This window comes from Elgaria multicarinata, chromosome 3, assembly GCF_023053635.1.
Source record: "Elgaria multicarinata webbii isolate HBS135686 ecotype San Diego chromosome 3, rElgMul1.1.pri, whole genome shotgun sequence".
Lineage (NCBI taxonomy): Eukaryota > Metazoa > Chordata > Lepidosauria > Squamata > Anguidae > Elgaria > Elgaria multicarinata.
The window spans coordinates 16,021,394-16,047,236 of NC_086173.1; the positions used below are offsets into that span (position 1 = coordinate 16,021,394).

Sequence of the window (25,843 nt, forward strand, 5' to 3'; positions counted from 1 at the left end):
TGTGCCCCCCCCCCCCCGGCAGTTTCTGGTCTCTTGCCTGCATGGCTATGGCCTTGTCTTCCTTGTGGGAGCTGGTCCCAGCTGGGTTGGGACAGCAGCATCAGGAATGCAAGCTGGATGGGCTGTGACGCCAGCAGGAACATTCCTGATGTGATCTTTGATCCCTGCAGGGGTTTTTGCTTGATTTCCTTGGAATCTTAAAACCTATGCTGAGAGTTACTTATGAATCTCTCCTCCATCCACACACACAACCCCCCTGCCCTTTAGCATCCCTCACGAATCTTTTTCAATTTTTGATCAGACTAACAATAGGGCTAGAGTGCCTCAAGGCCAACTCAAACGTGACAGCGGCAGCCACGATTGTTGCTCACGTGTCTGCCCTCTATTCACGTAGGGGGTGTCTGATTTCAACATCAAAAGAGGCACAAAGGTGAGGGGGGCTGGCCCTTCCCCCTCCCCACCCCTTACTTATTTTCTCGTACTTTATTACCCAGAGTCCTCCTCTTCCCCACCTCCATCAGCTCAGCTCCAATACTGCAAGTGAGCCATGCTGGGAGAAAAGTGTCTGGAGAAACAGCCATGGGGAAGCTGCCCTCAACTACAAATCCCTTTCGGTGTTCAAATCAACAGGCCTGGCCCTGCCGTTAGGCAGAGTGAGACAACTGCCTCAGGCGGTAGATGCTGGGGGATGGGGAGGCAGCAGCTGTTGTCTTGGAGGGCAGAGCTGTGTGTGCCACATGGTCTGTCCTGCACCTCTTAAACTAGCTTGCTGTCCTCGGGTGCGGTGGAGGAAGCTGTCCTGCTACCAGTGTTGAGGTAAGCTTTAACTGCAATTCCTGTCAGCTTCTGTACATGAAATGGAACAGGGTGCCATCTTATTCTTTGCCTCAAGCAGCAAAATATCCTGGGCCAGCTCTGGAAATTAAACACACCCACCTTGCACATTCCTCTTTATTAGTGAAGGTGCAGCCTTGTGAACAAATAATTTGGCTGCTGCATATAATTCTTTGTGTGTGTGGAGGGGCTTCAATTGCTCAGTAGTAAGATGAAGGTGCTCCGTACATAGTCAGAGGCACTTTGTCTGGAGAAACAGCCATGGGGAACTGCCCTTAACTACACATCCCTTTCGGTGTTCAAATTAACAGGCCTAGCCCTACCATTAGGCAGAGTGAGGCAACTGCCTCAGGCGGTAGATGCTGAGGGATGGGGAGGCAGCAGCTCAGCTGTTGTCATGGTGGGCAGAGCTGTGTGTGCCACATGATCTGTCCTGGACCGCTGGCTTGCTGTCCTCGGGTGTGGTGGAGGATGCTGTCCTGTTATGACCTGTGTGTATGTGTGCACACATGCATGTGGAAGTGTGGGCCTGTACAGTCAGAGTTGGCTCAAAGCATATTGGTGCCTGGGGTGGCTTACTCCCAATAAGAAACGTAACGATAAATTAAGTCACTGGGCGTTTGGTATGCAGGATTCTGGCAACCGGGTGCTCTTTTCTTGTGCAATGCCAATTTTATTGATTTATCCTCATGTAAATTCAGCCAGCCAGCTGTGGCTCTAGCTAACTATTTCTAAGGGACAAAATCAGTTTTGCAATCTTCTCTCAAAGGCAACCCCATCACTGGCAAACCTAAGCAGCTGCTTTTGGTGCCAATATGCATGTAAATAGACTTGTTTTATATTAAATGGGGCAAGTGATGGAGTAAAGAGCAGTAAGAACCATAATAAATAAATGGCACAACCTTAAAATGGCACAATGCATGTTTAAACAGAAAAAGCCCTACTCACAGCATGCCCCAGCCAGCCATGCTTTCCTCAACTTGGTGCCCTCTCAGGGTTTTGGGCTACAGCTCCCATCAGCCCCATCCAGCAAAGGCAATGGTCAGGAATGCTGGGAGTTGTGGTCCAAGTTGTGGAAAGTTGGATTAGATTGACCCTTGGTCTGATCCAGGAAGGTTTTATTTTTTTTCTCTCTGTCTCCTTTTTTAGGGATGGAGAACCTGTAGCCTTCCAGATGTGGTTAGACTACAGTTACCATCATTCATGAGCATTGGCTGTGCTGACCAGGGCTGATGGGAGTTGGAGTCCAAGAACATTTCAAGGGCCACAACAGCCCTGCCCCTATCCATGCATAGGCTATGTAAACAACCTTTTTATTCTTTCACCATAAAGATTCCTCTTCCCCCTTCACATCAGAGTCTTCCATCTCTCCCTCTATATCCTCTTCCTCCCATTGCTTGTTCAAAGGCCTAAAACAGTGTATGCCCAGTTCCTTACCAACAAGATGACTTTCTCTCTTTCTTGCTTATCAGTGGCCAGTTTTTCCCAGTCAGGGAAGACAAATATTTTGCATGGCCTTAAACCAACACAAAAGCCATCTTCTCCGGCGCCACAAAGTCAGAGGATTTTGTGTTGTTGTGGTTCCACCCAGCCGCCCCAACCCTACCCTACCTCCATTTTTATTTTTAGCCCGTTTTTATCTCCTCACCATCCTCCTGACCCACTCGCTCCCGTAGCTACTCTGAAAATAAGAACCGTCCAGAGAGACTGCCATTTTGGACAAGGAGAGGGGGTGGGTGAAAACTTCCATCCTTGAGGTTGGGTGGTTTTTTCTCTCTCTTTTAATTTTTTCCCTTTTTTTCCTTTTTGGCAGGTGGTTGATGGAAACCACATGACGGTTCAGCCCCTGAAGTCATTTTCGTGTGTGTGTGTGTGTGTGTGTGTGTGTGTGTGTGTACCTCATTGAAACCAGCTTGCCTACAAGGGAAGTCAACCCCTCTCAATTCCCTCCAGTAGAGTACAGCCTCCTACAGCCCCGTGAAGGGCTTGACACACACAGCTCCGGTCTGCTGGCAGAAAACCCCCGGAGTCGAGAAACAGGGGAAAAAAGAGGAAGGGAATTTAAAGGCAGCAGGAGGAACAAGTTGGTTGGAGAAGAAAGTTTGCCCCAGATTGTGATACCCAGGACAACATTCTGAAACCAAAGGTACATTTTCTTTCCCCCCTTTTCATTCTGTTTTTCCCTCCCTTCAGTTGCATTTTGCAAAAGTCTTTTCTTCTCCTCCTCCTCCACATGGACTATCCTTGTGGTGGATGGATTACATTCAGTGGACCACACAGGGATAGGAATGGAATTCAGGGATTTAGACTTCTAGCCCCCTTGCTCTCACTAAAGCTGACTTCCAGAGCTCCCTTACTCTAACTATCAGAACGTATGTCCCCCCCTCCTTACTTATAATGCTTTACATCCTATTCTCTTCTGGGAATATATGTTCTGATTCGAACCCACGGACTCCCCCTGCTCTAACTATTCAAGCCCACCCCCCTTTAAGCCCTCATTTCTAAACATTTATATTGCTTGTTATTTCCAGAGCTGGGGACCCCCAATTACCACTGAAGACCATTCCCTTTCCTGAAAACAAGGAAGTCTGGGGCGGGCACCCTCCCTTTGATCTAAACCACTAACTATAATGCATATGTGTCTGTCTGTCTGTTTTGTGGAATTGTTCTATGTGGCTGTCACTTCCCTAAATTCTGCTCCCCCTCTCCACAAACTGATGAGAATCGGGTTGTTAACAGCTTGCTCTTAAACTCCCTTGTTCTCAAGTTTCCGTTTGTTAACTTTCATCTGCTTGGCAGCTGCCTAACACTCTAAGAACAAGACAGGACTTCTTGGTTTTCTTTCTCGCTCCCTGGAACAATCTCTAAGGTTCTCAGGCTGTGGCTGTGTTGGCTTTATTCTCCTTGGAAGGGAACTTTATAGACGTGAATCAGGCTGGGGCCATATTTTGACCGCAACCATAGCCATAAAAGCCAAAAGCAGTTCTTGCTCCGTTACCATGTTTCCCAAACTTTTTGGAGGGATTGTTCAACATCATTATGAGTTTCCCTACCACACCAGGCTAGATGTGACAGCTGCCCCAAGGGCTGGATTTCTGTGTGCCATTTAGGATGGTAGAGTAAGCAACAAGATGGGTCTGAGCCAGGGGCCCTGATCCACTAGGGAGCTCTTTTGCACAAAGACCCATTGATATGAAAAGGTGATGACTCAAGAGTCCAACGGCAGGTTGTGCCGCAACTTGGACTTTCTGTCTCAGATATCAAAATGTCTTAAGTCAGCCCTACAATAGGCCCGTTGCCCCTGGGTACATATTTTCCAGGTCAAATATAAATATGTGTATTGACTGGGTGAGTATAGATAATTCCCATAGAAACTGGGGAAATGGTGGTCGCAGCTAGGGCCATATGTTGCATGTGTCCATGCCAATCCGTGTCCAAGGAAACATGGAACTGCTTGTCCGCAAGAGGAAAAAACATACCAGGTTGTATCCAATATCGGTCTAACTGAAGTTCCAATCTAACTTAAGAGGCTTCCCAATAGGCTTTGTTCTTGGTTTCATCCCATTCCCCTCAAATCCTTCTTCCATCTCAGGGCTATGTGGATTCCCGCCCCCTCCCCCCCCCCCGCCCCTGCTCTACACATCTCCAATTAAAAACTTGCTTTATTAGGATCAAAATGAAAGTTAAAATGGGAAGGAAGATGATTTCCACAAGTTATTTCTGTGCTCCCATGGAATTGTGGTATACACACACACACACACACACACACACACCACACACCACACATACTGCTTATTGTCCCCTCAACATCCACTTGGTAGCACACAAGAAGAAGATCACACGAAGAGCCCTGCTGCTTGTTCATCAAGCCCAGCACCCTGTGACCAGCTAGATGCCCGTGGGAAGTACCCCGAGGTTAGTTGCCTATTCAGCGGTATATGGGCCTTTGGTCATGGAAGTTTCACAGCTTCGATAGCTAACTGCCACTGCCAGCCCACTGTCCTCCATGTATGTGCTGATTCCCCTCTAAGTCGTCACTACATCTTGCAGGAGGAAATTTCTTAAGTGAATCATAGGTTGTGCAAAAAAGTACTTTGATTTTGTTTTGTCTGTTCTGAGCCAGCTGCCTATCTGTTGTAGCGTCCTTTCACCCAGTACTGATCTTCTGGTTTCCCATCCCGAGCTGCTAGTTGCCCCATCCTTCCAACAGCTTCAGGAAAAATTCTTGGAAATGTTTTTTTCTCCTGTTACCCCTCCTATTGCTCCTGCTGTTGACGATGAGACTCCATAACTTTCCCATATAGCTAGAGATAGAACCTGGAGACGTCTGTCCCCATCCCATCACTTTTCTCAACCTGCGCCCCACCCCTTGTCCCTTGTAAGATTAGCTCTGGGGGCCCTGAAATCTGTGCCTGTGGTCTACCAGTCCAGCACTGCATTTTTTGATCCAAAAGCAGCTGTGAGCCATGGATGGAATACAGGACTCCGCTGCCTCACAGTTGTCCAAAGTGAGCATGAAACATGAGCAGAGCAGACTGGAAGAGTTTTTCATTCATAGCCAGTATAAATGTTTGCAAACCGGGACGGCAAATCCAGCGACGTCTCCAGGAGCATCCTATTCGCACCCTTGGAAGCAATTATACGGGGAGGCCCCAAGGGGGATTGGAAACCACAACAGCTGCCAGTTTAAGCAAAGCCCCCTCAATCCTTTTAAAGGATCATGCAAAAGAAATTATGCTAAATGCAAAAAGGAGAGAGAGAGAGGGGTGGGGACTAGAGGAATCCAGCTATAAGCTGATTGATGTGGGAGGTTTGGTAGCTGTCATGGAGAATGGCAGAGCAGAGTTTTACAAGGCTTCAGTGATGAAGCCGGTTAGTTCAAAGGGAATAGGAAGCAGAGGTCCTGAGTTCTGTCTCCATCTTGAGGAGGTCCAGCAGGCTTGGGCAGGGAGGGCTGGGAGAAAAACACACACAAGCCCACAAAGTCTACATCCGTGTGCCAGCCCCTCTCTGCCTGCAGGCAGTGCGGTTTCCTTGGCACGCTGGCTGCTGAGCTGGCAGGCATGGCCCACTGCCTGCCACAGAATCAGTGACTTGGCTCCATGCAGCCACAGAGGCCAAAGCTGCATCATCCCAGCCACGGCGCGTGGCATTCAGCCCCCACCCCACCCCACCCCACCCCACCCGTGTTTGTATCTCAGAATTGAATCTAGCTCAAATGCTTGCTAATGTGGCACTGTGTTGGCCAAAGATTTGCCTGGGTTCCCTGTCCACACTCACATCTTGCTTTCCCTTTCTGCCTCCATCAGACTGAGAGCCAAAATGGCTGGATTCATTACTGGCCCAGCTCTCAAACTCACCAGCCCCTGAACTATTGATGGGACCATAGCTCTGTAGGAAACCTGATGCTTGAACCCTTTCTCCCCTCCTTGTTCTGGAGGCCATTTTGTCTGGCTTAATCTGACCCACCTTGACTGCACTGGCCCTCAGGGTTCAGATGTTCTTCCTCCAATGCACCAGTGACTCTGACCTTCTTATACCATGCATGAAGCCAAAGATCCTCTCTGATCCATGGCAGGAAATACTATCCACGGAGAATGAAAGATACCTGACCAGTAAAGCGTTCCTTCTTCCATGTGTGTGGATGTGTGTGATGGCATAATTGTGTTTTATAATTTTATTATTTGTAGGGCTCCTTAAATCTCCCACTAGCACTAAGCATTTATATTGTGCTTTAGGGTATTCAAAGCATTTAACATATATTGCCTTGTAACCCTCACAACAACCTTGTAAGGTAGGTTAATACTGCTATCCCCATCTTATTTCTTTATTTCTTTATTTATTAATTAAATGTATATACCACCCCATAGCTGAAGCTCTCTGGGCAGTTTACAAAATCTTGCAGTTTGGGGTGGGATGGCTAAATCTGAGTGTTAGTAGCAGAGACAAGCTTTGAACTAAAGAGTTCCTGGGTCACAACTCTTCCTCATAGCCGCTAGTATACTTGAACCACATTGACTGTGTAGCTCGTTGAAGCCTGGGATGCTGACATTGACCTCTGCGTTTGGCAGGAGGCTGCTTTAACTGGACAGGTTTCACTACAATGCAGTCTTACACATGTCTACGCAAAAGTAAGCCCTGTTGAGTACAGGTAAGTATGAAGAGGATTGCAGCCTGTTACCTCTTAGAACAGGGAGCAACCAACTTGTGCATCACCAAAGAATGCAGCAGAGAGGCAGCAGGAGAGGCAGCACTGCAGCTAATTCGTTTATCTTTCATCGCTAATTAATGATGCACATCACTGTCATTTTAGGCTACCAAAGTAGAATCTCATTTATTTATCACAGTTATATTCCACCCAGGAGTGTGAGTTAGGATAGGATGATGGATAGTGAGAGGCGCAGGGTGAGTCAGTGACCCTTCATGGCTGAGCAAGAAGCCAAAACTGGATCTCCCCAGTCCAAGTCCATTGCAAGGGATGCCTGGTAGCTGCAGGCAAACTTCCATTGAAGGGAAACTTGTTGGCCATTATTAATCTTTTCATTGTGAAAGCCCTAGTAAGCTTCTCATACTTTCCAGTTTTTTGAAAACATAGGAAGCTGCTGGCCCAGGTCAGACTACTGGCCCATCTGGACCGGTATGGCCTGCTCTGGCTGGCGATGATAGTCCAGGTCTCTGGTGGGAAGGGATCTCCCATCATCCAGAGATTGAACCTTCTACCTGCAAAACATGTGCTCTACTGCCAAGTGTTGGTCCAGTTCTGCCCCTACACACATACACTTGTGCTACTCCACACTAGCTCTTGAAGTTAACATATGTTTCATTTCTTCTGCTATATTATCCTGAAATAATAATAATAATAATAATAATAATAATAATAATAATAATTTGTTACCCGCCTCTCCCTCCAGATCGAGGCAGGGTACAACATAAATGCAAATGCCATAAAATACATATAATTAAAATATTTAAAACTAATACCTTATTAAAAGCAGCACATTATTCGAAGCATCTTAAAATTCAACTGGGTAGGCCTGCCGGAAGAGATCAGTCTTTATAGCTTTCTTAAAATACGGAAGACTGTTAAATTGACAAATCTCTCCCGGCAGGTCATTCCATAATCTGGGAGTGGCAGAGGAAAAGGTCCTCTGGGTAATCGTTGTCAGCCTTCTTTTTGTTGGCTGGAGTAAATTCTTTCCAGAGGACCTGAGTGTGCGGGGCGGATTGTACGGGAGAAGGCGATCCTGCAGGTAGCCTGGACCCAAACCATGTAGGGCTTTAAAGGTGATAACCAAATGTTTATCTTTGGGTGAGCAATTGGATTCATCTCTTAAAACAAAATCTTGATTCAGGAGATTTGAAAGAACAAAGTTAACTTGGTTTTATTTTTCAATAGCTTCTTTGCAGCTGACTCCTAACTGCTTAGCCATCACGACCTGCATTTTGAGCCGTGTGTGTGTGTGTGTGTGTGTGTGTGTGTGTGTGTGTGTATGGCTGGAATATTCAAGAATCTGTTGTACATAGAACCACTTAGAACTGATCTCAGGCTCTAGGAGGCTGCATGTTGCTTGCTTGCAAGTTTATGTTGAACAGAGTCCTCCCATTGGTTTTTCTCTTAAAAATACATTTTGGTCCCTAAATGGATACTTGGTAGGGACAGAAACCAAATCATTTGAAGTCAGGATTGGCTGAGAGACAAAAGAAAGGACTCAGGGATTGACAGCTGAAATGACTGGGGTGCCTAGTCTCCTACATTCTGTTCATGAAAAGCAACATCTGTCGCAGGGGAAGAAGCTATAACAGATGGGTCTGTAGCACGGGGCTTTGCAGTGATGTTTAGAGGAACTTTAAGAGCAGTGGTGTAGCCAAGCCAGGACTCACAGGGACGCAACGCCAGCATTTTTTTATTAGCAGGGACACTGATGTAATCTGTCACCGCCCTCAGACTTCCTTATTCCCTTTGAGTTTAGCTGCAATCCTCACAGTATTCCCAACAACAATATATCGCTCTGTTGTAATATAAAGTATTTTGGGGTGGCTTGATCTTGCATGGGAAATTAAGACCCATTTGCTTTGCAAGACACCTGTGAGCAGATGAAAACTAGGTTGTGGATGTGAATCAACACAGCTGCCTACTGTTTTAGACTCTCCTTGGGGACGTGGCTATGGGAACCGTCTTGCTGAGCGCCTGCACTTAACAATTTACCACTATGCTACTGTGTAAGAGCCTCAGGATATGAGCATGATTAGGGTTGGCTCAAGACTTTTTTGTTGCAGGAAATTCAAATGCCTCTCACGCTACACACACACACACACACACACACACATGCGCGCACACACACACACACACACACACACACACACGAATTAACATGAGGACACAATCCACAAAGAACTACTCCTGAGCGAGTTGCATGGGCACAGCAAAAGAGCACAGTAGAACTCCCACTTCCTGGCAAATTGTGCTCTATGGGTTTGGTCTGTAGCTTTTTAGCCCAGTTTTCCCCAACCAGGTGCCTTCCAGATGTGTTAGACTTCAACTCCCACCAGCCTCAGCCAGCATGGCCAATGGTCAGGAATGCTGGGCATTGTAGTCCAAAGCATCTGGAGGGCACCAGGTGGGAAAGGCTACATTATTATTATTATTATTATTATTATTATTAATAATAATAATAATAATAATAATAATAATTGCATTTATATCCCGCCTTTTTCCCCTCAAATGAACCCAAGGTGTCATACATAATCCTCCTTCTCTGCTCCATTTTATCCATTTTTTTTTAGCTTTAGCTCAAGCTTAAATAAATGTCAGTGAGACTTAGGGCTTTTCTACACGAGGCTTTTACTCGCCACTTGACCGAGGCTTCTGTTTCCAGATTCTTTGTGGGATTAATGTCAGCTCCTTTATACTTGCCGCCCCTCCCGTTTTTTCTTTCTCTGCCTTTCTATATGTTCCATCACACAACCACTAAGTGGCAGAATTGTAGAAATACATGGAGGGTTTCATAGCGCCATTCAGGATACACCAGACTTTCCTCATTAGGGGGGAAAAATGCTAAAATGATGGCAAAGCACAGGAGAGGCCCTGGAGGATGACAAGGTTGTGTAAAGAACCCGCAAACTACTGTGAGTGAGGAACCACAAGCGCACAATAATGCCTAGTGTAGAAAGGCTCTAAAAGGTGTTTCCAGACAGGAAGCTCCTACCACGACCAATCAAAGGACATTTTGCAGCTACCCCGGCTTTCTCTGCTCAATGGATTTTCTGTGGTAAGAAAAAGGCGGGAGAAGTGGTGGGTAACGCTGCTCACTCTGTGAATGGCACCCCGTCTAGTGTGGCCCTTCATAGCATGAGGGATGAAAACTGATCAGAAGGAAAGCAAAACTGCAAGGAAGAGGTGGGCGGGTGTTTGCTTGTTTTTAAATTAAGGTGGTGATAGATCATCCCTCCCAAAGAGATAGAATTGGCAAATCTAGTTGCTACAAGGGTTGCCAGCTGCTCCTCCACTTTTACGTGCAGACAGTTGCTAGCACGAAGCATATCCAAACCTGGGGGTGGTTCCAGCCAGAGAAGGCTCGTAGCACAAAAAGAAATTGTCTTTTCCTCCTTAACAAACAAGAGACAGGCCCCAAATGAAAAGCATTGTTGCCTGGGCCTCAGTTAGATCCCGTGTTTTTCGCAGGGCAATTGCAGGATAAAAGCCTTGTCAGGAAGCACTACGGCTACCTATAGCATAGGAAAAGCTTTAGAGTACCGTACACAACCTGAACAGGTATTGAACATAAAGTTGCCAGTGGACCTAATTCTCCAGAGCAGCCTTCCCCAACCTGGTACCCTCCAGATATTTTGGACATAAACTCTCATCAGCCCCAGCCAGCATAGGGAATCCTGGGAATTGTAGTCCCAAACATCTGGATTACACCAGGTTGGGGAAGGCTGCTGTGGAGACAAATAGAGAGTTGTAGCTCTTTGATGGTAAAACCTACTGTCAGGACTATGTAGTAAGTAGGTAGCTGTCATAGACGTGGAAAACGCTGGAACCAGGGAGATCTTGTTGCTACTCAGGCCACAGCTAGACCTAAGGTTTATCCTGGGATCATCCAGGGTTCGCCCCTGCCTGAGCACTGGATCCCCTGTGTGTCACCTAGATGAACAGGTTTGACCCCTGGACGATCCAGGGATAAACCTTAGGTCTAGCTATGGCCTCAGACAAGGCCCTAACCTGGACAGGAAGCTTTTTATTGTCCAATGGTGAGCCTGGGTGTGTGGGCAGTCAGAGAATCCTTCACCAGGTGGCCAGATATTCCAAAGAGCAGTTCTGCTAGTTCACCACAAGGGGAAGCTACCTAGAGAACAAAAGGTTTCTGGTTCTAGCCTAATGGCTCTGGATATCTTACAGTGCCAAATATTGATTAAAATATTTAATATTGATTAAAAGCAATTAATAAGCACATTTAGACAGAAAAAAAAGCCTACAATTCCCAGCACTACCTGGCTGAGGAATGCTGAGAGTTATAGGGCTCTTTTCTGTCTAAACGTGAATAGATTGTGCCGTTAAGGACTTTAGCAGTGGGACTTTAACTCCTGTGTGTGAAATACACATTACTGTTGTAAAAGAAGAAAGCAAGACTAGCCTTGTGAGGATGGAATAATAGATAGGCTAGGAGTTTTAATTGTAGGAGCTGAGTGCAGGAGAGGGTGATCACAAAGTCAGAAAAAGGAATCCTGGGAGAAAAGCCAAACACTTCTGACTGTTGCTGTAGCTGCAGAAATCAACTATAAGCAGTAATGCTTTTTTTGGGGTGTGTGTGTGTTTATAAGTACTTTTTATTAGCCTGCTGCAAAAGACTTCTAAAGTTGGTGCAAGAAGTATCACAGGATATACGGGAGACCTGAGGCACAGTCCCAGAGCCTGTTTTTAATGCTAGGAATTAGCCCCGAGACATGGAAAGTAACAATAAAGAAGAAGGGATCACTGAGCATGTGCAGAGTACCTTCCTTCCAATTTGGGGGCACTCACAGCCAGTAGTTAATTTCCAAAAAGTGTTGTGAAGCCTCTAGTCTGCCCAGAAGCTTGTTCCCCTGTTATGATAATCCTGCTCTTAATCATAGAGGGCGTACAATCGAATTTGAGTGGTAGAAGCACATTTGCCATGTTTTGTTCAAATGTACCATCTTCTCTTCAGGGAAACCAGGTCTGCATATTTGCAGCAGGAGCCAGCCGTGCCCTGCACTAATCGGTTGAAACCTGTGATGTCATGAAATCACTTCTGCCAGCCCTTTCCTGGAGCAAGATAGAATACTGTTTACATTGGCAGGATCTACACTACTGCTTTGAAACGTTTTATAACAGTAGTGACAACTGTTGGGGCCTAGGACAGATTCCATATACATTTTCAAACCGTTTTCAAAGTGTCATAGAATTATAGAATCATAGAATAGCAGAGTTGGAAGGGGCCTACAAGGCCATCGAGTCCAACCCCCTGCTCAGTGCAGAAATCCACCCTAAAGCATACCTGACAGATGGTTGTCCAGCTGCCTCTTGAATGCCTCTAGTGTGGGAGAGCCCACAACCTCCCTAGGTAACTGCCATATCCTGCTTGGTGTAGATCTGGCCATTGTCTGACCAGGGCTGGGGGTTCCAGGTTCAAACCCCTCACTTAGCCATGAAGGTCACTAGATGACCTTAAACAGGTTGCTCTCTCAGCCTAATCTGCCTCACAGGGTTGTTGTGAGGATAAAATGGTGTGTTGGGTGGAGGGAGACAGATGTTTTCTTGAGGAGAGTCAGGCTATAAATGGAATGAATAAAATACATTTCGGGCTAATCTCTGGCATTGAAAAGTTCTGGAGATCAAGCCCTGGTTCACATGCTCCTGGGATCATTAGGTTGCTGGAGAATGTGATAACCAGGCGGCTTTGATTTCCAACATCAATCATATTAGAATTTTTGTTTAGATACAGCCTACCACATCCTGGTGGTTCAAGATGGGTAACAAAAGTATACCTCCCAACAAAATCGAATAAAATCCCCATATACTAGCATAACCCTGAGACCCAAAAGTCCGCTTAAAGAGTCAGGCCTTCAAAGTCTTCCAGAAGGTGCTTAGGCTTGGACCCTAGCCCAATGCCATGATTTGTGGAAATTATGCAAGTTGGGTCTATTGACATATATATCCTTATGCTGCATAACTAAAATGAGTAGTGTTCTTGTGCAGCCCCTCTTCATTTTAAGGAGGCTTTTGTAAGAGAGTTTCCTAATGCATTGTGGTCCGTGTTAATTAGTGGGAGAGGGGCGGTGCCATCTGGATTTTCCACATCATCAGGCACCCAAATGTATTGGGTCGGCTCAGCAATGTGTCCTGTTACACACCTAAGCCCAAGTTCCACTGGACAGTCCTACTTATGTTTTGTCTCTGACTGGTGCTGCACGAGCGAACCCAGATGCCAGGGAGGAAAGAGTTTTCCACCAGCCCGGCGTCTGCTCCAAAACTGAAACAGAGAACTGGGTGTGACCCCGCCTGTAATCACAAACACTTGGATCCTGGGATATAAAGGCTGCTATTGTGGGCTCCGGGGGAGCTGTGGGTTTGGAAGGGATGTGGATCGCTTCGGCAGAGATGCTAGCCTCCTGTAATTGTTGGCTGCGGCCTGTGTGGAGAGCAGCTCTTTTACTGGAAGTAATTCTTCTCTTACAAGGAAAGACATCATTCATATCCTGGGCTGCCCCAAGGGAGGCAATCTACTGGGCAGAGTTGCCACCTTTTTTCCTGGCCTTGCTCCTGTGCCTACAACAGCAGCCTGACATTAAAAAAGAGAGAAACAGTTGCAGCTTTTTCCAGCGCAGAGATAAAGTGAGAGGAGAATGCTTTCCTTAGGTCTCCAACGTCGTGCCCATGGGCGCCTCTCTTGGCACTCCACCAGGGTCCGAGACTCTTCTGATTTTTATTTTATTTCCCAAGACCTTTAAAGGTTTATTTATTTTTTAATTGGGAGGCTGCAAAACAAAGTGCCATCTTTATTTGGGTTCAAAATTATCGTTTTTGTTTGTTTTGGAATTCTGCCTTGTTAGGTTCTTGGCCAAGTTACTTTTCTTTAATTTCAGCAGTTTCCCTTCTGGGAAATAAGTGTTTTGAGACCACCATGGCAGCCATTTTATGAATAGAGAAGCTTCCCCCCCCAACTGCCTATGGCAGCCATTTTGTGAGAACACCCACAACATTCTCTCAAAATTCCAAATATGCCCACTGACCCAAAAAGGTTGGGGATCCCTGTTTTAGCAGCTTACTTTTTACATGAAAGGCTGCTATTAAAGTCACAGAACAGCGGGCAGTAAAACTGGGAAAAGAAGGAAGGAAACTTCCAGGCACATAAGGGAATATTTTATGGAGCCCAACCTGTTTCAGATAGAGTTCTTCCTCTTGGCACACTTAGAGCTCTACACAGAGGAAAAATCCTGCAGCCTTACCGGGGCTTTCATCCTCCTCAGTCTTCCCACCATCACGATGCACTTCTTTACATGCAACCATGTGATTTTTAATTTAAAACTTATTTTCTTGGAAAGGCTCCATTGTGTTGAATGAGACAGCACCATTTAGTGGTGGAATTATAGTGCAACACTGACTTTACACACTGGGAGATCCCATATAATCTCGTGATAGCCTAGATAATCCCACAATATCTCTGTTTCTTTCAAAAGCGAGATTCCTGGGAGATAGCATGGGAGACGTCCTGGATGTTGACAATGATGTGTAATGGACCTGCAAATGTCCGTGAGTGGCCAGTCATGAGCGTGCAACAAATTGCTTGTTTAGACATAACCAACTTCAGTTTTTGTCTCTTTACACTGTTGCAAAATAACCAATGTGAGTTTGTGTGTGAGAATTAGTTTTTTTAAAAAATTTCTAGAACTTAAGCTGCCTCACACATTTTTGGGGAAGTGGGATATAAACAAATCAGAATAACATGAACATAGACCTGGCGCCTGAGGCAGAAAACTCAAAGGATGCCCTTCGTACACTCACAGGAGAAAAAGAAAGAAAAAAGGATGACCTAATACTTGGCTCCTTCTTGATGCCACTTGAAAGCTTGCCATCTGAGGCAGCTGCCTCATTCTGGCTCAGGGTCAAGCTGTCTTTTCTCTGTGTCCCACCTTCAATTCAGGTTGATCCAGACTGATGCCAGAAGAACAAGCCAACATGCAAACCACTTCACCATCGCTCACTGTAAATTTGTAGCTAGAAGGGATTCAAAAACCATCTGATCAAACTTCATGTCTTGTGGCCACTCCATAGAGTAGGGGTGTTGACCCTCTTTTAGCCTGAGGGCTGAAGTCAATTTCAGAGAGGCTCTGGGGGGGGGCACATTCCAGTGGTGGGTGGGGCCAAAACTACATTTACCTTAAAGCTCTTACTTACTGACAATAACTGATCCTGAGGAGAGGCATTTCAGCCTTTTAGAACCGGGGGTGGGGTAGGGTGGGGTGGGGAGAGACTGCGCAAAGCTGGGGAAAGCACCAAATGATTGACGGCCAGGAGAAAGGATGTGGGGCCAGGGAAGGAGGCGGGGCCATTTGCGAACCCCCAGAGATTGTGCACTCCGAACTATAGTGTGTGTGTGCACATGCACATGTGTTTACATACCTAAGGCGTTATGCGTTTTTAAAAATGTGGAATTTTTATTTTGTTTGTACTGCTTGTTGTCATGTATAGCCCTACTGCTCCTGTATTGGGAGTAGGTGAGGCAGGTAATTAATCAGAAACAGATTCAGACTCAGAAGACGCCAAGCCAGACACCAGGCAGTTAGAGCCAGTGGGGTAGGAGGTTCACACGGGAGAGGCTCCAGTTGAAAATCTTCCCCCTCCAGAGTCTATCTCTTCAAGGCCAAATTCTATGCTTTCATGGGACAGGGAGTCAACTTCCGGGGGTGAACATTCAGAAACCTTACCTGATGCTAGGAATCACCAGAAACTAAAACATTCAGTGAGGTTAGCAGCAAAGAGACAGTCGGACAGGTTGCATGAGAAATCGTCCACACATCAACCACCTTGAAGTTATGAACATTTGAAAAGCTTTTTCTTTGAACGGACAATTGTCTTACTTAGTTTACTTAGTTTTTGCCTAAGGGGGAGTTTCACAGAGGGTGCCTAGTTTGTGTTATAGAAGTGTTTATTGCTTGCAATAAAGCTTTGTAAATTGCCTAGCACTTTGCCTCATTCGTCTCCCAGAGAAAGCTGGAGCAGCTACAGTACATGACACTTGTGGCCTTCTTGCTGCTCCCTAGGCGAAATACATTGGCATGGGCAGGTGAGCTCATCAGAGTCTCAGACCCCAACCAACCACTGGTACTTGAGATCCAGAAACTCTGGTGGGAGTGGGGAGAGCAACAACCCCCCACTAAGGTAGGGGTGGGGGACCTTGGTCCTGTGGGCCAAATCTGACCCTCGGGGGCCACAGTCTGCCCCTTCAGGATTCTTCAGAAGGCCATGCCCCTTCCACTGTCCCCACCTTCTTTCCCCCCAACTGGCGATTGTCTGCCAAATTGTTTAGTGGTTTCCCGACTTTTGCACAGCTTTAGTTGCAGCTGGCAGTAAAAGCTTTAAGCTAAAATATGCTGGTATGTTTGGCCACGCCCCCTTGCCTTTGCTCCCACCCCTTTTGTCTTTGACCACACTCTTCACTGGAATGCAGTCCTTGACAGCTTTTCTGAAATCTGGCCTCATTTTGTCATCCCTGGCCTTTAGCGCACAAGCTCTGCTCGCTCCTCTCTGAAATCTCTGTTGACCTAGAACAAGGGCCAACGGCATTTCAGACCCACTCTTTAGGTCACAATGGCTTTCATACCATGTAATGGGAATTTTCTGCAAAAGATTATTATGATTCATTATTTCAGTGAATCATGATGAGAACATTAGAAATGGTGGGCAGTTTCAAAAGGCAGCTTGTCCGTGTGATGTCTGAATATGGACAGTGTGTTGAAAAATAAAAATGTAAAGTCATGAGCAATAATGGGGAAATAGTGCTGTGAATAATACTGCGGTGAATGTATTTTATTTATTTTATTTTAATGAAGTAGCTTTTAATCTGCTTGCAGCCTGCAGTGGAACAGACCAGCCTTATCTTCCACACAGCATTTTTGTGAGAATAAATGGGACATTGAGGACTGACCATGGGGCAGTATCCAACTGTGTCATTCTGTTAGTGCAAATGGACTTGAACTAGTGGAAAGTAGGTTCTGAACTATGTCCATGTTCAGAAGAATCCAACTAAAATGATGTTTGCTTAAGCGTGGTTGTGCAACCCATTGTGCAACTCATTGCACATAACTCTTGTGCAACGGGTTGCACAACCCATTGCGCAAACATAACAGGCAACCAGCTGTGCAAAGGAAATATTCAGTGGAGCTCTGCTAGCGGTATTTGAGTTTGTGGAATGACAGTGTTGGATACTGTGCGTGTCTACCAGCCTTCCCCAACCTGGTGCCTTCCAGATGTTTTAGACCAGCGGTCCCCAACCTTTTTGGCACCAGGGACTGGTTTTGTGGAAGACAATTTTTCCACGGACCGGGGGGGAGGTTGAGGGGATGGTTTTGGGAAGCCCCCCCGCCCCCGCCCCCACTCCAGCGTCCTGGCTTCGCTTCGGCTGGGTGGGCGCCCAGCTGAAGTGAAGCCAGGATGCTGGGGAGGGCGGCTTTGGAACGGCCCGCCTGGAAGTCACTCTCCCAGAGCGGCTTCCAGCTGGGCGTGCCATTCCAAAGCTGCCCCACCCCACCCCAGCGTCCTGGCTTCGCTTCGGCTGGGCAGGCGAGATGGCACCCCATGCCCAGGTACGCTGGGGTGGAGGTGGGGGTGGGTGAAAGCAGCTCACCTGCGCAGCCAGGTTCCGAACAGGCTATGGACTGGGACCGGTCTGTGGCCCGGGGGTTGGGGACCCCTGTTTTAGACTACAACTTCAAACATTCCTAACCACTGGTCATGCTGGCAGGGACTGATGGGCACTGGAGTCCAACCTGGAGGGCACCAGGTTGCAGAAAGGCTAATAAATACAATTTTGAGCTCCTGGGAGGAGGGGGGGGATATAAATGCAATTTATATGAATAAACTCAAGCTTATGCCAGACTCTCCTATTCACACACCATATTCCTCGAGTCAGGCTCCACTGCCCTGCCCCCGCCCAAGGGCTGTTTCTTGAAGGTAGATTCCTGCAATGAGCAGCGGGTTGGACTCAATGGCCTTGTAGACCCCTTCCAACTCTACTATTCTATGATTCTATGAAAACAAAGTTGGCAACCCTATGGCCAGCCAGTGAAGCTTTCATAGCTACATTGAAAACCAATCACTGGCAAAACACACACTTTAAGCCTCCTAATGTGGAAATGCGCTCAGCCCAAGCCTGAACTTAGAAGCAGATTTCTGTCAGGGCTGCTGCTGTTGGTGTTCTGTTCTGCCAACTGAAGCATGGTATCAAAGGAATCTTGCCTGGTGGTTTTCCATTTTTTGTCCGTTGGCTTTCAAATCCTGCTTGATGTGGCCAAGGGAAGGGGAGGAGGGGAAGCATTTTAACCCCTGCGGTGGAGAGGGATGCAGCTGGAGCGTGGGATGTGAGTCAGGCGTTTGCAGAAAGAGCCCCAAGAGCAAAGGGCCAAATCTAGAAAGGAAGTAACCAGACTCCCACTGGCATGAGGAAATCCAGAACCACTCATGGAAGGCAATGTGGTCAGGAGGACTGGGTTAGGAGCTCACCACCTTCCCTGGGTGTAAATCCAGCGGGCGGGTCTGAGCACTTTTTGCTCTTTGGGATTTTGGAATATTGACAATCATAGGAAGTGTTACATTTTCAAGTAGCCCCCGCCACAGACAGAAGCTTCCCTGCTTTTCAGCAGTGTTATGCTCTGCTTCATCAATAACGCTGATTAAGCTGGGTTAATTGTCTTTAAATACCCTTTCATTGCCAATCTCTAATCAGAAATCACAGCAAAAGGAACTTGCCGGACCGATGGAGCCCCCCCCCCCCACACACACACCAGAGGCCCACACCTGGAGGTTCCCCAGCCCTGAGCTAGAGGAAGCCTTTAAATTAAACTATCTTTTAATTTATAGTACAACATAGCTCTCCCGGCTAGGAATGGCTGGAACCAATTCTGTGAGGGATGATGTGCCTGCCCCTCTGAAAGGGAGAGCATAGTTCCCTGACATCTCCCCTTTCAGACAAAGTCTTAGACAGGATAGGGGCAGCCATGGGTCTGTCCCATTCACATATAAAATGGAATGGGTGGGGCCTACTCTTACTGTTTATTAAAATTGGCATGCAGGTGAGGGGAGCTGCTGATCTCTCACACACACCTTGCCTCCCCACACTGACGTCACTGGACGTATTTTCCTCCTAGGTCATGTCTATAAGGCTTCTTTACCCAGACCTAAATGCGCAGATTCGCGTTTTAGGACACATGACACAGCCGCCCATTCGTCGCAGCGCTGGGTTTTTAACCCGATAATGCACATATTTGTAGTTGCAATTTACCACGACTTTTGGATCGACCTTTGAGTTTGCTCGTATTATAGTTATGTGTCCTTGGGGGAGTTAAATCACATTTTGAAATGTGGGCATAACTCTGAGGGCAGGACAAAGGGATTGGCTGATTTCCTGCCTTCCCACCTATTGCGTCCTCTGGCTGCCTCATTCCTTCCCGCCGTTTTCATGTTGAGCTACATGAATCTGCGGAGCTCTGCATATGGAGCTTTTAAAATTAAAACAAAGAGTGGGGGAATGGACAGCAAGAGGGAGGAGACGTGTTCAGTCCCCCACTCGCATCCTCGTCCACTGCCTCGTTCCTTTCCCCACTCCGTTTTCCTCCTATATGAATCTGCGGAGCTCCGCACATAAAGCTTTAGCATTCCGTAGCCTCGTATGTGCGCATTAATAACTGCTGAAGCGTGATGCTCTTTGCGTAGATTCGAATATACGGAAATTCAGGTTTATATTCAACGAGGAGCAATCCTGTTGTCATATAGATGGGGGCCTGGTCCAGTTTTGATACCAAAAGTGAGCCAGAAGGGTGCCTGATGCGATGGAGCATTAGGAGGAAGGGAAGGGAGGAAATTCCTCTCCAGTTACCCATCTGGCCCTTTTGATGTTAAAATAACAGCCCACCCCCTGCTGCTGCTGCTACAGACATGTAAACAACGGATGTGGCCCCCTTAATTAAGAAAACTACTACTACATTATAAACAAAAGCACGGAAGTATGTATACATGTTGATATTGTTCAGTTAGGTTTTGCAGAGCTCTCCGGAGTGTGGTTGATCTGCATGGCCTGCTCCGAGTCTGCATTGCTCAATGTCGTAAAGATTAAGACTGCGATCTCCTCTGGTGGCTCTGGGTTCTGGACACTTCTGGTGCATCACCTGGACTCTGGTTCCATGTTTGTTTCCTCTTCTGGAATAAGCTGAAGGTGGCTTCCAAACAACAGGAGAGAGCAGCAATTCCGAGTTTAAAAAAACATCGGACTTAATGAGTTGTGGGGGTTTTTTTTGTTGCACAAGGAAAGCCAGAAGGGGTGGATGTCAGATGACGTCATGCGAGGGACCTGAGCAAACTCCATGAGTGCCCAGTAATGAGCATGCAATTAAACGCTTCTCGGATGGAACTTCAAATCTAACAAGTGACGCAATGTGTGTGCAAGTTATGGTTATAAGGGTTTTTCCAGATAAGGCATTTATTGTGCCATTGCCCTGCCTTCTTCACAGAATTGTATAGGGGGTCCAGGCACTGCCACCTTCCATTTGTAGCCCTCCTGTGTTTTCTCACCACTTCTTCCGTCTTTTGTCTTACCACAGAAAATCCATTAAGGAGAAAAAGATGGAATATCTGCACAATGACTTTTTACAAGTTACGCTAGGAACCCCCCATCTGGGAGCACCCAACTTTCAGTGGTTGCAATATTTGTGCTCATACTGTTGTATTACTCATTTTGTCCTGTTTTTTATATGGTGATGAGTAGCTCCACCCCCATTTCCCAATCCTCATAGAATCATAGAATAGTAGAGTTGGAAGGGGCCTATAAGGCCATCAAGTCCAACCCCCTGCTCAATGCAGGAATCCACCCTAAAGCATCCATGACAGATGGTTGTCCAGCTGCCTCTTGAATGCCTCTAGTGTGGGAGAGCCCACAACCTCCCTAGGTAACTGGTTCCATTGTTGCATTGCTCTAACAGTCAGGAAGTTTTTCCTGATGGCCAGCCGGAATCTGACTTCCTGTAACTTGAACCCATTATTCCCTGTCCTGCACTCTGGGAGGATCGAGAAGAGATCCTGGCCCTCCTCTGTGTGGCAACCTTTTAAGTATTTGAAGAGTGCTATCATGTCTCCCCTTAATCTCCTCTTCTCCAGGCTAAACAGGCCCAATTATTTCAGTCCCTCTTTGTAGGGCTTTGTTTCCAGACCCCTGATCATCCTGGTTGCTCTCCTCTGAACACACATGTTACGAAGTGGGGCAGTCATGGGGGGAGGTGCAAACAGGAGTGAAGTGTTCCCCTGATATACCGCCAGCTCCATTTGTGCTCAACCACCATGGAGCCTTAGAATGAAGGCAGGAGCAGGCAGTAATAGTTCTTGTCCTCGCTGTGGTATCTTGCAAGTAGGAAGGAAACAGGAATTAATGAAGAAATGGTACCCAGCAATAATAGGGAGTGTGATTGCTGTTGCCATCCAAACTTTACAAACAAGCAACTGTGAAAAAAGTGTGAGGGTGAAATTTTATTAAACTTCCCCCGCTCCTGCCACCACCGCTCCAGAGTTCCCAGGTTGATGCCAAAAATATTCCCCAGAGAACTTTCAGATTGGTTCTACTTGAATATGTGCATCCAAATTTTTCCCATCTTTTTTTGAACCGGATCCACTCAATTTGGAAGTCAAGTTCTCAGTTTCATAACTGATATTTAGAAAGTGATTTGTTCAGCTGTAGTCCATAACAAAACTGATATAATAAACATAACTGAATAAAACAGACAAGATAAAATTAAACTGATTCATAGTTAGGCAACCCAAAATATAAATCCATCCAAAATACATACACGATGATAGGTATTTGTAAAAAAAACTGCAACTTTTAAAAAATCAAAACATCCAATTTCTCAACAACCTTTTGATTATTATTTGAAAAGCAGAAAATCAATTTCTGTGATAAATTGTAATAACTATACACTTTCTTTGCTCTGTTCTTACATCCTAGTTTGGCGACAGATCTCTTGATTCTATAAAGTCGTTTTCTCTAAAAATGAATCACCCAAACCAGTCTGGGATTTAAATTGAATCTATACATATTCAATGTGCTTAGTGCAGCTTCAAGACATTTTGCTGCCTTAAGAGGAGCAGCAAATGGTGTCTCCCTCCCAGCTCCCACACTGTGGCACAGAATTTTAAATCTCTTGCAGCATCATTCAAGCATCAATTCCTGCCTTCAACTATCCCCTAAATCTTGCCTTCTGAATCAGCCTTCTTCACTTTGTTACATAGTTGTTTGCCTCAATTTGCTCAGCCAAATAAGAGTTCGGATAATCTCCCTTCTTTTCACAGATGTGAATTTGAGCCAGAAACTAACAAAGCTACAACTGGGCTTTTATTTCTATCCGAAGAAAAGTTTCAATCCTTAGGGGAAAAAAACACCTGGAAAATGTAATCTAGGGGCACCTAATATTGGTGACAATGTTTATACCGGAAGCAATTAAGGCTGGCTGTGCATAAAGCCCATATTGAGGCTGGGAATGTAGTTTTGACTCTGAAGATGTTTGGAATGGGCATTCTGTCATAGTGCCCTCCAAAAGGCCAAAACTCCTGCTGAGATCTACGCACAGGACACTGCGTTGTTCAGAATCACATTCAATCCTGTGAGCCTCCATCTGCAGTCTGAAGTGCTAACATTAGGAAGAAGAGCTTTCAATTTGTGAATGAAGGACTTTCAGGAAACTTTGAAACCTGGCATGCATTGCCCTGCCTTCTGTACAGAAACTTCCACTGTCTCCAGTTGTACCTAGAGCCCACAGTGCAAAAATAAAATAAAATTACACTGCTGCAGAAAGGCATGTGTCCATTGGGGTGGGATTGGGGATTAGAGATTCAACTGTAGAGAGAGGTGTTAGCTCAAAGTCCTTTCCAAATGTAACAACTCCTTGCTCAGAGTTTCTGCTTGCTTCAGACATCTGTGCAGGATTGCTGTAGTGTTGGTTTCTGACCTTTCAGAAAGCAGCAGTCAGCACAGATGGGAAATGTTACAGAGCCTCTGACCCAGAATCGTGGCCCCAGGCAAAGCACTCCATGTCTCGGCTGTATCTCAGCCTTTCATTTACAATACCGGAGTAATAGGGCTGAACGCCACCACCCCACCCACCTTTTTCAGGTGGCAAAATGTGTGTGTGTGTGTGTGTGTGTGTGTGTGTGTGTGTGTGTGTGCAAAATAAAGGGGCAACATGTGTGCTTTAATAGATGTGGCAGCTATGGCACTCTTCTTGGAGGCTGTCAGACGCCATTTTCTTTCTATGAGTCCCTTGGAGGAATGCTACGTCATCACACAACATTGTTTTGAGGGGACTTTTGGCGGCAGGGCTGCCAAAAGATAGTACCGCTGCCGCAAAATGGCAGCTGTGACCAGGGCCGGCCCAAGACAATTTGCTGCCTGAGGCAAACCAGAAAATTGTGTTGACGTCGCCCACCCACCCTGCCCATGTGAGCAGCTCTTTCTTTCTTTCTTTCTTTCTTTCTTTCTTTCTTTCTTTCTTTCTGGAGGCCTGAATGGGTAGAACCCATTCTCCATTCTTTTTGTGTTGTTGGCTTTGGAGCCAGCCAGTCTGTATGTGGCACCTCAGGAAATGGTCTCTTCTCATACAGATATCAATAAAGACTGGGATTGTGGAAGCTTCGAAGTCAGAAATTGCTTGGGGCCAAACCCCCTCCCCAAAGATGAGATGGGGGCATTTTCAGGGCATCTTTCATTTCAGACCTCTTTCCTTTCCCCTCAAATTTATCCTCAGATAACTTTTACCTCAGCTCTAGATTTCCTTGCATGGTTACTGAGATAACGTACATGAAGCGTTTATTCATTCAGTGTATGAGTCATTCAGATTCATTTCAATGTATGTCAAGAGTTCTGAACACTCAGAAGTTGCATGGTAAAGTCTCATTTGGAATTGTGTTCTTATGCAAACTAAGCCTATTTGCATGATTTCCCCATACTTTGCATAATTTATTCAGTTTCTTCTAGTCATGAGTTGGGTCCAAGAACTGTGGAAGGAGGCACTGATGCTCCACTGGAAATCTTATTCAGCCCTTTTGGCTTCCGAGATACATCAGATGTCACCTCCTCCCCTCAGACCATCCAAGCATATGTTTTCAACAATGAGGGCTGGAACAGGAGTGGGCAACCTCCAGTCCAGCCCTCCACCAAATTTCAAAAGCCCTTTTGCAAGTGATCAGTTCAGACCTCTGGCAAGAGCAATTGGTCCATCTTCTGGAAGCCTGCAGGGCGGATAGGGAGAGGGAGAGAGAGAGAGAGAGAGAGAGAGAGAGAGAGAGAGAGAGAGAGAGAAGGGGCTGGTTGAAAGAGAGAAAAGGGTGGCATTGCCTTCTGCCAGCACACTGGCCCCCGACACTAAATATGGCCAACAAGAAAACAACAACAAGGTTCCCCACTCCTGAGCTAGAAACTTTAATATCTCTCAAAGCTGAGGTTCTCAAGAAACACAGGCTTCCACATTCTATATACACGCAGAACTGCAACATACATTCAGTCCTGTGTATGACAGATAGTAATATGGATAGGGGGCACCTGATGGAGTTTGGGACCCTGGGCGAGGGAAAATGTGGTCTTTCACTATTAGATGCTTTAACGTGGATTCCTGCATTGAGCAGGGAGTTGGACTTGATGGCCTTAGAAGCCCCTTCCAACTCTACTATTCTATGATTCTGTGATTCTTGACACACTAGGTGAGGCTTTTCGTGTGCAGCTGCCCTGCCTCTTTCACGGAATTTAATAGGAGGGTCAGTTAGTCTCATCTTCCATCTCAACCTCCTTGTGTTTTCCCCACCTCTTCTTCCACCTTTTTCTTTTACCGCAAGAAATCTGCTAAGGAAGAAAATGCCTTCTGATCCTTAGCTTAAGGCCTGCCCTGGCTTCATGTAATACTTGCCTCACAACTTTTTGCCCCAGCTCTGCTGATAATCCACTGGGTTCTGCCCTGGGGACTGTCTTCATGGTACAGGGTTGTCGCCGCCTGCCTCCAAAACCACACGGTTTTCCTCTCCCAGGGTGGCATCGGGTAATCTCAATGCCGAGGAGGGAGAATGGGGTTTCCAGCGGCCATCCAGGTACCAGAGCTGCCCCCCACCGTCTTCCTGGTGGAAGATGACCAAACGCCATTCATCTTCCACCAGGGACCACCCACAGATTGGACCAGGATTGGCCCCAGAGCTACATCAGACGATGGAAGAGCCGCACTGATGTCGCTGCCATTGAAAAAGCCAGGGTAAGTCTCCAACTTTTTCAATGCGCAGCTTCACAGGAAAGCCCCGCAGTGGTTGTGAAGCTGCGTCTGCGTCATATAACTGGCGCAGCGCAGATACGCAGCCACCATGGGGCTTTCCCCAGATATAAACAGCCCCCTGGAAGTGCCCCTCTAACAAACATACACACAGCCCAGCTCTGCCTATATGGGGAGAAAAGAAAAGAAAAGAAAAGTGGGCAACACCTACTTCCACGGTGGAGAAACTTTGCACACTACGCTCACTGTATGACATCAGCTCACACGAGTCCTGCCTCTTTACAGTAAGAGAGCGGCGGGGCAGGGGCGGGGGTTGGCTGTACAAGCGAGTCACAATGATCTCACCTCTTCAGGCACTGCCATCTGGAAGCCCATGTCTTACTCCAATTTTCCACATCTAAAGACCTGGGAGAACGACTCACAGGGAATGGGACGTGGAGAGAGAGAGAGAAAGAGAGAATATGTCAACTAAACCTATAGT

General features: G+C 46.5%; 1 protein-coding gene across 2 annotated transcripts in view; it reads left to right on the forward strand.

Moving 5' to 3' along the window:
- The first annotated feature begins 2,537 nt into the window (after positions 1–2,537).
- The window catches only part of BGN (biglycan), a 45,620-nt gene continuing 22,314 nt past the window's right edge, over positions 2,538–25,843 (forward strand). The window contains exons 1-2 of one of the 2 annotated variants that reach the window (XM_063119384.1): positions 2,538–2,566; positions 2,747–2,980. Coding sequence is in view for 1 of the 2 variants with exons in the window: in XM_063119383.1 (XP_062975453.1) it covers positions 25,322–25,347 (26 nt within the window). In the remaining variant the exon portion in view is untranslated. Of the gene's footprint in view, positions 2,567–2,746; positions 2,981–25,269; positions 25,348–25,843 lie in introns of those variants that run through there. The other variant, XM_063119383.1, reaches the window with a different exon arrangement.